At 45.6% G+C, this 16,948-nt stretch overlaps 1 protein-coding gene across 1 annotated transcript; it reads left to right on the top strand.

Moving 5' to 3' along the window:
- Positions 1 to 12,039: 12,039 nt before the first annotated feature.
- Positions 12,040 to 15,567, top strand: LOC134500556 (zinc finger protein ZIC 1). The gene is made up of 3 exons (XM_063307896.1): positions 12,040 to 13,159; positions 14,223 to 14,386; positions 15,336 to 15,567. The coding sequence occupies exons 1-3, from the start codon at positions 12,169 to 12,171 to the stop codon at positions 15,531 to 15,533; spliced, it is 1,353 nt and encodes a 450-aa protein (XP_063163966.1). The 5' UTR covers positions 12,040 to 12,168; the 3' UTR covers positions 15,534 to 15,567.
- Positions 15,568 to 16,948: the final 1,381 nt, after the last annotated feature.

Below are 16,948 nucleotides of genomic sequence, written 5' to 3'. Positions count from 1 at the left end.
CTTTGCATTCAGAAGTTATTCCGAGAAGCAGAGCTGGGCAAAGAGGTATTTAGATTTCTAACACTTGTTGGCAGCCTAGAGGACCGAGCCTTTTAAGAAAAACGGTTAACAACAATACTCGCACCTTATTCCCCGCATAAAACATATTTTGCGATGATTTTCCATCATCGCATAATATGCTTTATTTTTAAACTGAGCCAGTACTTGCAAGTGACTGCAGCAATATTCAAGTGCAATCTTGTGGATCATTCCAGGAAGTTTACTGGAACTTAAGAAGTTTCAGTATCCAGCCTCTGAAGTACTGGTGTGGGTTGGGAATGGGGCCGTGGGGTGGGGGGGGAGAGAAAAAGAGAAACGGTGTTGATCTATTCCCTCCCTCTCATAGGCGATCACTCCCATTGAGTTAGAGGAATAACAATAATCACATCTGTGGAGCTGGGAGCTGTGAAATTAAGCAACCTGTAGATTGCAGATAGAAGCTGTTCTTACTCCACTCTTCTTGTAAAAGGAAGGGGGAAAATGGCTAAAATGTTACCGATCCGTGATGAGAATAATAACATGCCAGAATGCCTTCGCCTTTTTAAAGCCTTGGGACCTTTCCGAGAAGTGCTGATCCTGATTTGACTGAATTCAGGATATTCCTTCCTGTCTTTAACATGAGGCCACCAGAATCCTGTCTAACTTCATAGCCCCAAATCGAGGAGCTAAGCATTATGTCAGAGTAAGCATAGTCGGGTGGAAGGGCTACATCCCCCTTCATATTTTTTTTTTAATTTAGCTCAACTAACTACATTTCTCAACACGTTTGATCCCCCTGCGCGTTAATTTCCGACTAAAATCTTATAATGAGCCCCATCTGTCCATCTCGCATTTCAAAACAAAAGGCAAAATCTATCTGCCCTTTTAAAATGTGATCTTCCTCGCTTTCTATCCCGGGTAAATAACATTTAAAAAGGACTCTCTGATAATCCACGATTCTCTCAGCGCCTTTGTGCTAATGTCCTGAGTGTCAGTGAGAATGACTCTTAAAATGCCATCCTGATATTCACTCGAGTTACTTCCATTGAATTTAGCGGGTTTTATTTCCGATGAAACAACAACAAGGAGTGGATTTCGAGTGAACTCCAGTGCAAGTACTTCCGGTCAACTACATTCTCAATGAAGTTACCAAGGGTTTCAGCACCCAAGGCAGTATCCATTCATGAAATAATGAAGAGCATATTAAATTTAAGGAACAGAAAAATGGTGGTAGAGATGAGGAAAATCCTTCAAGAAGCAGAATTTTGGACTCAAGCATATATATTTCCTTCTCTCACCATCATAGAATTTTACTTATCATCGAACCATTAACATGTTATCCTAAGCCATAAATTTTTTAAAATCTTTCAAACAAATCATATAATGCCTGGCTATAATTCCAGCCATTCAGTGGAAAGCATTTTATATTTAAAACACACACTCACATTTCCAGTATATCTTATGCAATTACTGAAGCTATTCTATAGTTCATAGATGATCATTGTTCCTTGTTTCCAAGGATTCTTAGCCATTCCTTGATAAAGCCAATATCAAGCAACTTCAGGTAAGCAGTCAAACAAATTAGGAAATATGTCTACATATTTTACCGGCAAAATTTTTCTAATAGGCTTCTGAGAATCCTTGGAATTCTGAGTCTAAATGCTAAAAACCCTCACAAATAATAATCTAAGGGAGAATTTTATTATATTTCATCCACAGCAGAGCCATATTCCTGTTCTGACCGGTTTTGTTCAGGTTGTAACTCTACGTATTTTTAAAGGCAGCGAAACCGATATTTTACACAAATGCAAACACACACACTTTTATGCCCCAAGGACCTGAAAAGTTACTCGCCTTGGACTTAGCTAACTGTCCTTACATAACATGTTTGCGTAGGCAACCTAACCCCCCAGCCGCTCAAGACAACCTTCCTTTGATAGTCGCTTTTGCCTTAAGGCAAAAACATTTCGCGTTTTTCCTTCCCCGTCCTTGACCACCTCCGAATGAGATTACGGCAAAAAAACAAACGTTACAGGAACCAAGACTCTGGTAGGCTGGTTACTTACAAAGAGACTGAGTGGGATTTCCAAATAAAGCTGTTTTCCTCACCCCTCCTTACAATCACTTCATCTCTACATACTTGACATCCTTCAATCCTGACAGTCCTCAGTCAAGAGAGAAAACATCTGGAACACTTTATCAATTAAAAAAAAAAGCCCCTGTGTTACCATCGGTTGGCTTAGGCCATTCTAAAATATTGGCATGGCTTCTTGTCAACGCTAATGGCTTTATCCGCTCTTACTTAAAACCCCGAGGTTTCTCACAGGGGTTTCCCCTCCACTCCCCCCTCGCCTCCGTGAATCCAATGGAAAAGAAATGGCCCATGGTGTATCTCTCATTAGATTAGGTGAAGTTAGTGCTCTCGCTCCTAGCGTTTGTTGTGTACCTTGGGAGACATATCTGTGTGCGTGTGTGTGTGTGTGTGTGTCAATGTGTAGGAGAGGAGAACAGAGAGGGAGGGTGGTGGTACACAAGACCAGAAGGCGGAGAAAATAAAAAGAGGAGGTCCTGAACAAAGTTGCACTGCTATCCCGGAGAATGCAGAAGACAAAGCGTGCACATTCCATGTACGTGCGTGCGTCTGATGTCTGCAATTGTGTGGCCAATCTTTCTCTGAACCGGGGAAATTAGGGTGACCTTAAGAGCTGCAGAAGAGCTCTAGGTTCCACACACTTACAGAAATCCGGTTGGCAGGTATTCTTCCCCCCTCCTGTATTTTAAGACTGTCATAGCCCTGAGAGGAGAGATTCCGCTTCTAATATAAATACTGGAACGGAGGAACTTGATGACAAGGAGAGCGGTCCTTTCCAAGAATAACGCCTAGTTGCGTTATCGCGGCCATTAGCCAGAAGCAGGATTTCAATCCCGCCACCCCCCCAGGCAATCTGGCTGTTTTTCTGCCAGCTCCAGTGAGTTCGGATTCATTTCCTTCCCACCGAAGGGGCGCAGCTGCAAGGCCTGGAAGAGACCATGGGAAGAAATCCTCGCCGTTCCAGCTTTTCGCAGGCGTCCTCTCTTTCGTCGCGGCCCGCTTGCTTACAATTTGGCAGGGGCCTCCAAGAAAGGAGCGAGGAGAGCGAGAAGCTTGTGGGTCCGTTTGCTGACTGCTTCGGGTCCTGTTTGGCTGTCCCTCCGACCCCGCTAAAACTGCAACCGAAGGGGGGTTCGGCGAGCTCAATTGCTCCGGCTGAAGTGCAGCCTGGCGATCTGTGCGAACAACTGAAGGCGCACTGCGGGGCTCAGTGGCTGGGGGTGCGGAGGGGGGAGGCGGAGCGCGGACACTACCTTGCCCTGCCAGGTGGTGGGTAGCAGAGAGCCAAAGTATCGGGGAAGCAAAGGCTATCTAATCCGAAGTCCAAGCTCAGTTAAAGACTTTGAAGTGGGCGGTACACCAATTGGCGTACGAATAAAGCGAAGGAAACGGCCACGAACACCATTTACAAAAGTTAGCTGATGTATTCGGCCGCCGTCTTCAAGATTCGCTTAGATCCTAAGAAAACAGACCCATTAAGGATCTTCCCTTCCATTGCCACAGCCTGTAGCGCGGCCTGTAGGTTTGCCAGGGAAGGATGGATTCTCTTTCTTTCCCCGATCTCTGCCGTCAACTGATTAAGATGTATTCTCCCTTTGAATTCAGGGTTCAGTTTAAGTTTGCTGGGGGGGGAGGGAGGGAGTGGGGGAGGGAAGCCTACTCCTTATATCCCAAATGTCTCCCATTTCTCTACTGTGTTCAAGGACCCAAAGTCTCCTTCGGAGGAGCCGGAGGGGGCAGAAGCTTTCAATTTCTACCGCAAACAGGATGGCAGAGTGCAGGGGGGGAAAAGGCTGATCCCCTTGGCAATTTTCTGTAATGGAGTTTTCTGAATGAATTGAAGGGTTCTCACCTGCCCAGGCCTCCTCCTTAACCAACACCAGAACCCTGAAACAAACAGGGGACATTTTATTCAGTGCACTTGACTCGCTTTCCCAGGATTGAAAGAAAGAAAGCTTTGGAAATGCAGAGTCTCTTCGGGCCTTGCCCGCCTGGCAGTGCATGCTTTATTTTACCCCATCTCTTAAACAGAGCTGGTTTGGCTGTAGCTGCTTAGCAGAATCTGACCTTTTAACTTTTGGTTAAAACAGCCGGATTCTCTGGGCAATTGAGACCCTCAGAAACTTTTCCCGCAGTTCTATGTCTGTCTCGCTGACGGGTCATTGAATCCGTGTAGGGAAGGGTTGACCTTTTCAGAGGAGGTCTTCATCGCTTATGAAGAAGGAAAGTTTTGTGAGGAAAGAATTTCCATGCAGCGTTGCCATCCCTACTCCCAGCTCGCTTCTTTAAAATCACAGCATCCCCCCCCGAAATTTTAGTTTTATTATCCAGTAGTTGTGTGAGAACTGATAATAAAAGAAGGATGAACTGAATCCAAAACTTGGTTCATTGAAAATACCTAGTTTCCAAACCCCATGTCGTGCCTAGTGCCTATGATTTCAAGGGAAGCAACCCATTTAAAGCTCGTGTTCTGTGAGGATTAACTGAGTTGTTGATGGGCTCTAAGGACATAATACAGGTGGAAATCCATGCTCCCTGGGCCACCAGAAGACTGTAAGGAAGACCAGGAACCTTCCTTGTCACTCTCACCATAAGATATTATGTGGAAGGATTTTTCAAGACATTGGAAAGGCCTTAGAAGGGCAGCAAAATAATATGGGATGAAATGCTGGCCCACACTTTTATTGAGGAGGGAAGATCGTTGGAAAGAAGAGAGAGAATCAAAGCTCTGTATCCTTTCTTCCTCTCCTCTCCTCTCCTCTCCTCTCCCAGTTATTACTGACAGGTATTTTTACATCTAAGTCGGCTAACAAGGAAGGATGGGGAGCTCAGGTAGAGATGGCTATTCCTTTGGAAAATTCAGATGCCTTCCCCTTCCTTCCTCCAGTTTAAAAGCTGAAATAGCCAAGACCAGCCCAATTAGATGCTAATTTCAAATAGAATGCTTAATTCACTCCCTCTAGATTAAGGTATTCCTGTCAGATAAGATGTCAGTCAATACTCCGCTTAAGTCCTCTCATGGTGGACACTGGAAAGCTACCACATTGTGGAAGGCTGATGTGGCAGCTAACAATGATATAGATCATGTAAAGCCAATCTCCAAGATCAAAGTCTTCTTTTTTAATAAGATCCAAATACATGTCAAACCTCATTCCAATCAAATCATCCATTAATGAATGCAAGATGAATATGTCATAGCATAATGTGACAGTACAATCACAGAGGATCAGGTTTAACTGGGACCATACCAAATGTACATTCTAGAACATCTGAACGAACAGAAAGGGAACTGGTGGGACACTGTCCGACTGAGCTGTGTTTATGCAAGTATAAGAAATTATGTATTAACTTACTTGAATGTTCCAGAAAGTTTCTGTAAAGTCGTTTTCTTTTCCTCATTTCAAGGTGAATGTTGTGCTTTATTTTCTGATTTGATCCCTGTTTAGGAAAGAGGAGTGGTATGTTAAAAAAAAAAAAAAGTGGCTGTCTTATGTGCAAGTGATAAATAATTTGAGAATGGCGTGAAATCTCCTTTTTTCCCCCACCCAGTATAAAAGACTCAGATTGTTTTGGAACTCAGTCTTTGTGTCTACAAAATACGGCAGAAATAAAGGAAGGGAGAGAGGGAGGGCGGGAAGAGGGAGAACGAGCTTACAATTAAACATTTCAAAAGTTTGAGCATATTTTACAGAGCAGGTCTAGGAATGATTTAGAGAGAGAAATAGGAAAGGAGATTTTTCCAGTTTTGCTTTGATGTGACCCACTCCTCCTGGAAGAAAATTAAGAAGCACTACCACCAACTTGGTTGCATTGTTTATGGACTTTTCAGGGCCAATATTAAACTGGGTCTCATTTGCAAAACGCTCCAAAGATACTCTCTCAGGTTTAAATCAAATACCATCAAGATGGCTGGGGTACTTTAAAGCTGCCGCTTTTACATGCCTTGTCTCTACATTTCAAAGGGAGAACCAATGGCTTGTCTGTGCCAGACACAGGGCTTCTACTGCCCAGACCCAGATTTAAGAGGTGCCTTCAGAAAATTCAAAGACACATCATCCTGACTTTTGTCACCAGTGGCAAATGTGAAGAAGTAATTGCATGCAATAGTGACACACAAAACAGCAAGAAGACATGGTTTCATGACCGCATCACTACAGTAAGACCTCTTATATTTGGAATATAGATGCAAAATGGAGAGAAGTTAAGGAATGCAGTTTCATCAGAACCACATGTACAAAGAAGAAGCCGCATCAAGTTTCTGTGTGGGTTACAGGATAAAAAGACCAGTGCTATATTGGAAATATTATATAACAATACTACTACTAATAATACTGTATTTAGAAGGTTTTGCTCAAACTTCTTAGCATGAACTCAGTTGTAATCAGTTATTCAAGTACTGGGATAATGTTAAAAAAAAACCCTCAAGCTATAACAATTAGTTGAATTTGTTCAAATATCAAAGGAAAATCTAAGATTATAATTACCTTGGAATAGTGTGAACAAAGCTAAAATAAGGCTGAAAAAAACAGTAGGAAAGAAGGTGCTTTAAAGTACTTAAAAACACTAAATTATCCCTCAACTAATCCATTAACACTTCAGTTTCTAATTTTTAAACACACTTTTCTCCCAAAATAAAAGATTTTGAAGAGGGCTTAATCGGAGGGCCAGTGTAACAGGATTCCCCCCCCCCAACGGTTTCTAACACATTACTTTCATTATTAATGAAGGAGGTTTGTTGTTACTGTTGAGTTTTCATTTTCTTTTTTACAGTGACCAAATTCTGAAAATATGATGGAGTAAGTCTTGAGGTGTGTGTGTGTTGGGCCTCTGGCACAGATGAGACATGTATTTACATATTGAGTAAGTTTGTTTTCTACTATGGGCTGGATAGTCCTCACCTCTATTTCCATACTAAAAATAGTTTAGCAGTAAGCAAATCTATTACAGGCTCCACTGAATCTCCAGAATATTAGGAGAGACTGTTCTTCTTCCTCCTTCCTTTCTTCTTCTCCTTCTCAGCCAATTCACTCTTAAACAGCAGCACTTGGGAAAGCTGCAGTACAGTATCAGCTCCTATAAATGTCCTATGTTCTTTTGAAATGATAATTTCCTTTAAAAAAAAAAGCAAAGCAAAGCAAAACCAAAAACAGTTTACAGAGAATGTACATACAGGAATCAAACTAATTCCCAATCTTTATTAGTCATGTAGAGGAAGGAAGGCCAGATCCATATTTCAAGAGCTTTGCAAACTAGTAGGGTGCCTCCAGCAGCTGCTTCTACCAGTGCTGGTTAGGAAATCAGGTAGGACTAGTCCTTTGAAAGCAAAACAAGCCAATGTTCACCCCCGCCTTCCCTAGGTTGCACACTCAAGTCATTGTTCCGGATACTGTGGGCCTGGCACATGTTCCCAGTCGCAGGTCAGAGGTCAACCTCCAGGGTGTTTCCAAAGCCGGCCACTTCAAGAGCTCAAGCCTTCAACACTTATCCAAACTGATTAACTACATGATCAACAGTAGCCAAGGAAATGAAGCAAGCTTCACCTTTCTTGCCACTGGGAAGGAAGGGCCAGACCCTGAAGGAGGACGGGTTGAAAGAGTGTATGTGTTTGCAGGGGAGGGTTGTTTTAGAGGAATCCTACTTAGTTCTCTTAAAGGCTCGGAGTGCTCCCTTAAGGAAAACTCCTTAAGTGGACGGTTCGATTATGAAAGGCCGCTGGACCTTTACTCCCAGAGTCTCGGGCGCCACACCTCTACCCGCAGATCGGGTTAACTCCCTCTTCTCTGCGCCGGACGCGGGAGAAGCTGGTGCTGAGTTCCCCAGAGCAAGACCTAGACTGGCCAAACCAATGTCGGCCTCTCGCTTTCTAGGCATTTCCAGCCTGAGGCAAAACGAGGACAGATGGTGGCCGACCCACATTTCTGTAAGGCGCCCAAGGAGGCATTTCCGAGCGTTAGGATCCGGCTTTCCTGCTTTCCCTTTCTCTCAGTGCCACCGCCGCTCTACCGCAACCGGCTGGTTTATTGTCTGCCGTCCTGTAAGAGGCGTCTTTGGAGATCAGCACTAGACGCGCCTGCTCCAGCGGCAGCGTGAGAAAAGCCATGCTCAGAAAGGTCCTCATCATCTGGCCCCGGGGAAGAGAATATCATTCCAACGCCCCCCCGCCACCGCCCGCCTTCAGCTGTAGGGCCATGGACAGCTTACCTGAAAACCGTCTGCGGTGAAGGAAATGGTGCCAAACCCATAACTCACGTGCCAGAGAAAGTAAAAAACTCGTGGATGCGTGTGTGTGCATGTGCGTGTGCGTGTGACACACAGAGAGAAGCTTCTTAAATTCAGGTTTGCACACATCGACCTTCCTAGAAGTGAAAAATTGCTCCACCAGCTTGGTCTACCTGAACCTGGTTGGAATCCGTGTTTCCCAGTTTCCTCCACCTCCCATCCTTTCCCCAGATCTTAGTCACTTACCCCACTCCACCTGTTGAAGGCGAGATCCCTTCATTTCTGTCTACCAAGCCCGAACGGACAACAAATAAGAGAATGTAATAATAAAAGAGCGAAAAACAGAAGGAGATGAGAGAAGAGGCTGGTGGTGGCGGGGGGGGGGGCGGGGGGGAGAGAATTGGGGCGGTGGGCAGCGGCTGGATCAAACCAGAACTCCTCTTGGGCGCCTCGTCGGAACGTCCATCCTTCATTTCTTCTTCTCTTGCTTTCTGGAAGTAGTTGGCAAACGCAGAATGAAATAGAAATAAAACGTCGGGACGGTATTTTAATGGCTTATGTGTCACGTTGGTGCATGTGGCTTTGAACTGGAGCAGCTCTCGTTTCCTGCAGAGAACATGCCACAAATCCCACTTTTGATCACTTCTACAACCCACAACGCTTGCACACACACAGCGCGCACACGCACACAGGCACAAATGGACTTTCTACCTCAGCCGCCTTTTCCCCCACCCGGAGAAACAAGCAGGCGAAGAAACAAAGCAACCAGGCAGCCGTTTTGGGGCGGCACTGTTCCGTGAAGGTAAAGGCTTGGGGTGGGTTTCAGTCGCTGCCCTGCATTCCGAAGACTCCGTGCTCTTCCTCCCTCCAAGGGCGCGCGGGTTTCTCCTGGGGACAGAATGTTCCCGAGATTTTCCTCTTGCTGGTCGCCCTGGAAGTCACCGTGCTAAGGCTAAGTAACCTTTCACCTCTCACGCCAGGTCTAATACTCACAGGCTGAGACGCGTTTCTTATCGAGATGTGGTGCTTCAGACCTGTTGCTTAAGGCGCTGGAGGCGGGCTACGTTGGTTTGTTTTGCAAGGCTACTTTCCCCCAAACATCAGCACTAATAGGGGAGAGAAAGCCCAGGAACCCTACAGACGAGACTGCTCTGAAAATCTTCCGTTCTGTTGCTTTGAACCTGCACGAATATCTGGTGTGCAGCATTCATTTGCATCGCGTATCTGAGCGAAATGTTTCTTTTTTTTTAAAAAAAGTAAAATATGTTGCCATGTGGTCCCCTCCCCCCTTCTTAAAACATATAACTTAGAAATATTGAATATTATATCGCGCACCTAGAACTGCCAGGGGAATTGCTTCATCGCGCCTAATAGGCAATTGGAAGAACGCGTTTTGTGGGAAAGCTCCCATTGGTTCAACAAACCTGAGAGATTCAGAGTTTTAGTTAGTTTTAACCCCCACCCCCCACCCCGTCTAAATTTCTGGATATTGGGAAACAATTGGTCCGAACTAAAAACAAAACAGGTTCACAACAAATGCTGCCCTTTAAAAAACAAATACATTCCGGTGCATTGCAAGGAAGGAGATCTCGAAGTTGCTTTGCTTAAGTGATTGAGCCACAAAGATTGTTTTTAAGTAGCATACTTCTCCATCTCGACAATCATTTTAATATACAGTCAATGGCTCTTTGTAGCAGGAACAAAGGCGAACTATTCGCAGTTCTTCAATAGACTTTAGTTGGGGGAAAGGCAGGTTAATCGAGGGGTTGCATCTAGAAAACAAGCAAGTGTTGTATGTTTGCACTGAATCCAAATGTCTGCATTTTCCTAACTAAATCAAAGGGAGTGTTATTTCTTTTTCTGCTCACTCATCTGAAGGTAAGTAAATTTTCTCTGGCGATCACAAGCTTGGTCAGCAACAAAGGCGCCGCCTGCTTTTTCCACCGTCCTGGTGTGGCAAGTTGAGGAATTTCAATAAATGTGACAAGGGTGACTGATTTGTGAACTAGAAACGGTTGAGCGTCAGAAAATTTATACTGCTCCTATCTAGAGAGGATTTCAAATACATTATAAAACCCCAGGATCCAAGAACTTCATGCAGCATAGAAGAGACAAAAGCAACTTTGGGAAAATTTACAGTTTTTTTAAAATCCTGAATTAAAGAGTTCGGGTTTAAAAAGTGGAAAGGGGAGGGGGAAAAAACAAAGTAAGTTTGAAAAAGGAGACAACAACACCACTACACAAAAAAGCAAAAGCAAAAACAAAAACACACTGAAGCGCTCTCACCCAACTGCCTTTTGATGGGTGCTACATATTATTTTCTGGGGGGAAAAATGATGGAACGCATTACTGTCGTTTTTCCACTGATATCACGCTTGTTGTTTTAAAACAAGATCTAAAGAAGTCAGCACAAACTTTAGGGAGAGCATTAGAGGTCAAAGAATAAAGAAAACGCAAGTGGAAAAGGAGCAAATCACAAAAGGATTTCCACGGTCTGCCCCTTAAAAAGTTGTCGAGTGTTGTTCAAAGGTCTTGAGCGCCAACCAATGAGCACCTTCGAAAGAAAAAAGTAACACATAGCACAGGAGGGACATCTACATCTTTATCTCCAGAGCAAAGCTGGAGAAAAGAGACCATTGGAAATATTTTCCAGCACAAAAAATATATACTTTATATGTTTATGGTATGAAAAGTTGCTACTCCTGGACGAGCTGTTTGTCAAACGCGAAGTCACTCGGCTTCACAATACCTGGGATTGATGAGAGGAGAGAACCAATCAGGAGAGAACGGAGGTTTTGTGCACCCTTAATTGGAAAGGAAGGAGGGAGTTGCAAGCGAAAGTAGGAACGACGAGGCACCAATGATCTGCGACGTCGGCCTTCACGTAGCTCCTCCCCTTCTCCCATTCATGGGGGAGGGGGGGACGGTGTCGTCTTTTCAATTCATTTATCTGCAGGAATGATTGCCGCTATCAGTCTCGCGTTCACCGCCCGGCTGAGGAGGTGAAAGTTTCTCCCCAGGAAGATAAACCGCAAAAGACAATATTGTGCATGATTTGCGCCGTTTTTTTTTAAACAAAGCAGGGGGAAAAAGGAAAGTGAAGGGGGGAAAAAGCCAAAGGAGGGGAAAAAAGAGACGGGGGGGGGGGAGTGGAAGAGCTGGAAGAGAAAAGAAAATTGTTCGCTACTTCTCTACATTCCTCTAGCTTCTGTTTTTAAAAATCCAGAAAGAAAAGAACTAAGGAAGTTTAATTTTTGTTTTGATTTTTTTCCCAGCCAGAGCCTGTTTCCTCATCTCTCTGGGCTATTGTTATTTGAGAACGGGGTCTTCTGAATTCTCTCCCTCCTCCCCGCGAAGACCCCGAAAAGTGCAGTCCGAGAGGCAGGAGGGGGGGAGGCGCAATCGGTTTTGCCTGTGCGCGCGCCGAGGTCTTTTTTTACTCTTCTTCTTTTATTTTCGCAGCTTCTCGACTGCTTCCTCGGCGCTCCCCCCAGCCTTCTCCCCCCCGCACCCGACCCCTTCGCCCACCCTCTCCTTTTTGTGTGTGTGTGTTTTTGGTGCGCGGATGCCGAAGGGGGAGTTCCTGATGTGGTCGCTTTAGTGGCTGATCGGCGCGCGGACTTTGGCAAGAGAAAGGCACGGCGAAGCTGCTTGGATTGGCGGCGGCGGCGGCAGCGGCGGCGGCGGCGGCGGCGGCGGCGCAGCAGCGGCTCTTCCTTCCCGTTTCTCCTGCCGTTTGTTGGCGGCTGCTTCCTTCTTTTCTCCCCCGCCCTCCCTGCCCCCGATAAATCACTTTTGTTCGGCAGTTGCTGCCGCAGCTGCCCGCAAAGCGGGAGAAAATGCTCTTGGATGCTGGACCGCAGTACCCGGCCATCGGTGTGACGACCTTCGGCTCCTCTCGCCACCACTCCACGGGCGATGTGACGGAGCGTGAGGTGGGACTGGGCATCAACCCCTTCGCCGACGCCGGCATGGGTGCCTTCAAGCTCAACCCCAGCAGCCACGAGCTGGCCTCGGCCGGCCAGACCGCCTTCACCTCGCAGGCCCCGGGCTACGCGGCGGCGGCGGCGCTGGGACACCACCACCACCACCCGGGCCACGTCGGCTCCTACTCCAGCGCGGCCGCCTTCAACTCCACGCGGGACTTTCTTTTCCGCAACCGGGGCTTTGGGGAGGCGGCCGCGGCGGCCAGCGCGCAGCACAGCCTCTTCGCCTCGGCAGCCGGCAGCTTCGGCGGGCCCCACGGGCATGGCGAGGCGGCGGGCCATCTCCTCTTCCCGGGCCTCCACGAGCAAGCCACAAGCCACGCGTCGCCCAACGTGGTCAACGGGCAGATGCGCCTCGGCTTCTCTGGAGACATGTACGGCCGGCCGGAGCAGTATGGCCAGGTGACCAGCCCGCGCTCCGAGCACTACGCGTCCCCCCAGCTGCACGGCTACGGCCACATGAATATGAACATGGCAGCCCATCACGGAGCGGGGGCCTTCTTCCGTTACATGAGGCAGCCCATCAAGCAGGAGCTCATCTGCAAGTGGATCGAGCCCGAGCAGTTGGCTAACCCGAAAAAGTCCTGCAACAAAACTTTCAGCACCATGCACGAGCTGGTGACTCACGTCACCGTGGAGCACGTTGGCGGGCCCGAGCAGTCCAACCACATCTGCTTCTGGGAAGAGTGTCCCAGGGAAGGGAAGCCTTTCAAGGCCAAATATAAACTGGTCAACCACATCCGCGTCCACACGGGGGAGAAACCTTTCCCTTGCCCGTTCCCGGGATGCGGCAAGGTCTTCGCTCGGTCGGAAAATCTCAAAATCCACAAAAGGACGCACACAGGTAGGTCTCCCAAGAAACAAAAAAGAGAGTTCGAACTTCACTTGCCTTGACGGGTCTAGAGAGGGCCGTTCGAAAGAATGTCTCTGCGGGAAGGGGAGAAGTCTCGGCAGTCAGGCGGCGGTTGCCTGAACAGCCCTAGCCGAAGAAGGCGATTCAATTGCGGGTTGAAGTTAAGCTGAGTGAAAAAGAGAAGCGCAGGATTCATTTTCTCTAGAGGTTTTTTTATTTTTATTTTTTAATTTATTTTTCAGGAAAGGGATTTAGAAATATACGGCGGGTTCTAACAGCCGAGGAAGGAAGGGAGGTGGGAGCGGGGAGTCGAGGGAAAAAGATGGCAGCGGTCTGAATTTATTGGTTTTAATTAATTGGTATGACAGTGTTGCTTTGAGAAATCTGGCTAAATATATAGCTTGTTCATCCCAGTTTTCCTTGCTATCATTTTTATTTCTCTTTAAATATTTAATTACGTAGGGCAATTGTAAGTAATATGAGCTTCATGGTTTTATGTGGTCTTAAATGCTAACCTTGGAAAAGGTTTATTGTAATATACCGTAAATCACTGATATCTTTAAAAAAATCCTTCCTTCCTTCCTTCCTTTCTTCCTTCCTCCCCCCCTTCCTTTTTCCCTTTCCCTTTCTATCATATAAGTTTATACAAGAATTGGAAGCAGGCACTATTATCACTTGGAAGTTTAATCAAAGCGTATAAAGCAGAGGAAGAGAGATAACTGTAAAGTTCTTTGAGATTATTGAACACTAGGGTTGAATATGGAAAAAGGAAAGTAAACTAAGACCAGATATAGCTTTAACAGTGGCAGCGAATTTTCCTGTGCCAGAGACTGCCAAGATTTGCTGCCGCAGGTTCATGTCAGATTAAATCCGGGAGTAGTTCTTGAAGCGGAAGAAACGAAATTCAGGAAATATTTTATTTAGTTCTCATCGCCCTCTCCCAATATTTCTTGGAGTTGGAATGATCTGGGGTGTGTGTGTGTGTGCTAATTTTTATATAATATAATATAAGGTGCTAGATTTGTAATTAGAGGGTCCTTTATTTTTGCAATAGGTGAAAAACCCTTTAAGTGTGAATTCGAGGGCTGTGACAGGCGCTTCGCCAACAGTAGTGATCGCAAAAAGCATATGCATGTCCACACGTCAGATAAACCTTATCTCTGCAAAATGTGTGATAAGTCCTACACGCATCCCAGCTCCCTACGAAAACACATGAAGGTAAAATGATCGCTTCAGCTTTTTCCTTGTTTCTGAGCTATTCCTTTCTTGGGACCTTCTCACCTCCCCTGTCTCACCACCGACTTGGATAATAATAACCACTGCTATGTTTTGCGGGGAGGGGGCTAGAGGAAAAGAGTGGCGAGCCCCCGGTTTATTAGCCAAGAAGGGATTCGATCTACAGGGAGTTTGGCCCCAACGATGTGGCCGCTCTAGACAGGACAGTTAAAGGCAGAACTCTTTATACAGCATCCAGGCTCAAAAAAGCCAACGATCCCAGTTCTTTACGCTGGGAATGGCTCACCATGGGTCCCGCTTCGGATTAGTCTGGGGTTAGGCGCTGCTTCGGGAAAAGAATTTAAAGCAAATTTTAGATGGTGGTGCTGTAAAGAAAGGGACCCAGGCAGGCATGGAAAACTCTCGTTTTCTTGTTTAAGCTTGCGCTAACTGCTCGCTCATCTTTTCTGTAACCCAGGCCCCTATTTCTTTGCACGGCAGTCCCCTGAAATTATCAGAGGGCAGGCTAGCTGGCGGGTACTTCAGAGCTCCACGTTTCTCTGTGATCAACCAGCTTCCTGATTAGCAAAGCAGGATTTCAAACTTCAGGCGTTTTCTCTCCTCCCCCTCCCTCTTCTCTGGCATACAGAGTTCAGTTGGTGAATGGAGCTCAGGGGCTTAGCATTTGGGGCAACTAGCCGGGACAGCGCGCATGCACATTGGTGTGTCAGTTAGGCATCCACAACTATTTAGCCCTGCAGTGTGGAATGTGTGTACGTGTGTGCACGTGCATGTGTCTACGTATGTGTGTATGTGTGTGTGTGTGTGTGTATGTATGTGTGTGTGTGTGTGTGTGTATACACACACACACACACACATACACACGTACATATATTCACACCCATCCACGCACCAAGCTCTTCTCTTTGTTATCCCTTGCTCTGTTTCCTAGGTCCACGAATCCTCCTCCCAGGGGTCCCAGCCTTCCCCCGCTGCCAGCTCGGGCTATGAATCTTCAACTCCCCCAACCATCGTTTCTCCATCCACAGAAAACCAGACCACAAGTTCCTTATCCCCTTCGTCTTCAGCAGTCCATCACACGTCCAGCCACAGTACGCTCACGTCAAATTTTAACGAATGGTACGTTTAAACAAACAAACAAACATAGGCAAAAGCGACCTATTTAAAAGACTGCGAAAATAATGAACTCTTTGAAATCGATTTTTTTTTTTTTTGGTGTGTGTTTTGTTTGGCTCTTTTTTTTATAAATAAATAAATAAATAAATCTATCTATCTATCTATCAATCTATCTATCTAAGTGCTGCCATAGACCCAAGAGTGAACCAAATCAAGAATTCTCTTTCTCTATCTTTCTCTCTCTTTCTCCCCCCTCCTTGTTTCCCTCCCTCTCTGGTCCCTCTTCTGCTGTTTTGCTTTGGTTCCGGGGCCAAAGGCCAGGAAAGCCAAGCCCAAAGGGTCCTCTTGTGTACGAGAGAACGGCCAGGGGGGGGGGGGCGTTGTGGTGCCATCTTGTCCATGTGCAGGGCTTTTAAATGGAACCACTGACTGGAGCTCTCACAACTGCATGTTTCTCTGGGCAGCTGCCTCACTGTTTTCTGTAAATACAGAAATACTAGCTTACAATGTACTGTTTGATTCTGTAAATAGTTCTGCCACAGGTTGAAATAAGGGGATCTGTGAAACGGTGGTCTTTGCATATACTGGGGGAGGGGGAGAGGGAGGAGGCTGAAAGAGGGGAAGGAGGGGTGGTAGGAGATCTACTATTTGTACTGAATGGCAAGGATGTTCTAGTAAATGTGTACCAAAATGTGAATTACTTTGTATTATTACAGTCTAAACGTCAACCTAACAGAATATTATTGATGTGCTTTTTCTTTTGTATAAAGTGCAAGCATTTTGTCCCAAAGTCCAGTCTAAGTAGTGCAGTAAAATGTTGTTTCATGTCCTGTCAAAATAATTCGTATAGTGCAAGCCTGAATCTGCGTGTCAAACTGTTACATTTGTGTATGTAAAGTGATATTAAAAAAGAAAGAAAGAAAGAAAGAAAGAAAGAAAGAAAGAAAGAAAGAAAGAAAGAAAGAAAAAGCTATAAGCTATAACCTGTCCATTGCTTTGACAAATACAACCACATATTGTATATATTTCCTGAACTCCATATTTATCCGCATGTAAAGGTCCGGTTATACATGTTACACATATTCAATATTTATGGCTAGAAGAATTGGTATGTACAATTTAGTTTACAGAACTGTTTGGTAACATTTCGTACATTATTAAAGATTCTGAAATCCCGTAATTTGTGGTAGGAATCCTTATTGCTTCAGTTGGGGTGCTGCAACTCAGTTTTTTAGGCAGTTAACTTCAGAGTCATCCTTTCCCTCTCCTGCCTGTCCTCACTCTTCTCCCATGATGTCATCAGGAAAGCAGCGACGTTTGATATAAATGTGATAAATGCATGTATCCCCGCTGGCATGAGAGTAGTGTGTAATTAGTATGATATTAAAACCTATGGAGCAAAAGTTTTCGCTTGCAATATAATTTAAC

This window comes from Candoia aspera, chromosome 6 (genome assembly GCF_035149785.1).
Source record: "Candoia aspera isolate rCanAsp1 chromosome 6, rCanAsp1.hap2, whole genome shotgun sequence".
NCBI lineage: Eukaryota > Metazoa > Chordata > Lepidosauria > Squamata > Boidae > Candoia > Candoia aspera.
Note: the sequence above shows the minus strand (reverse complement) of the source record. Positions and strands in the feature narration are given on the sequence as shown.

Coding starts and splice junctions, on each gene's coding strand:
- LOC134500556 (XM_063307896.1), top strand. CDS start 12,169: ATGCTCTTGGATGCTGGACCGCAGTACCCGGCCATCGGTGTGACGACC. Junction 13,160..14,222: donor CCACAAAAGGACGCACACAG/GTAGGTCTCCCA, acceptor TTTTTGCAATAG/GTGAAAAACCCTTTAAGTGT. Junction 14,387..15,335: donor CCCTACGAAAACACATGAAG/GTAAAATGATCG, acceptor TCTGTTTCCTAG/GTCCACGAATCCTCCTCCCA.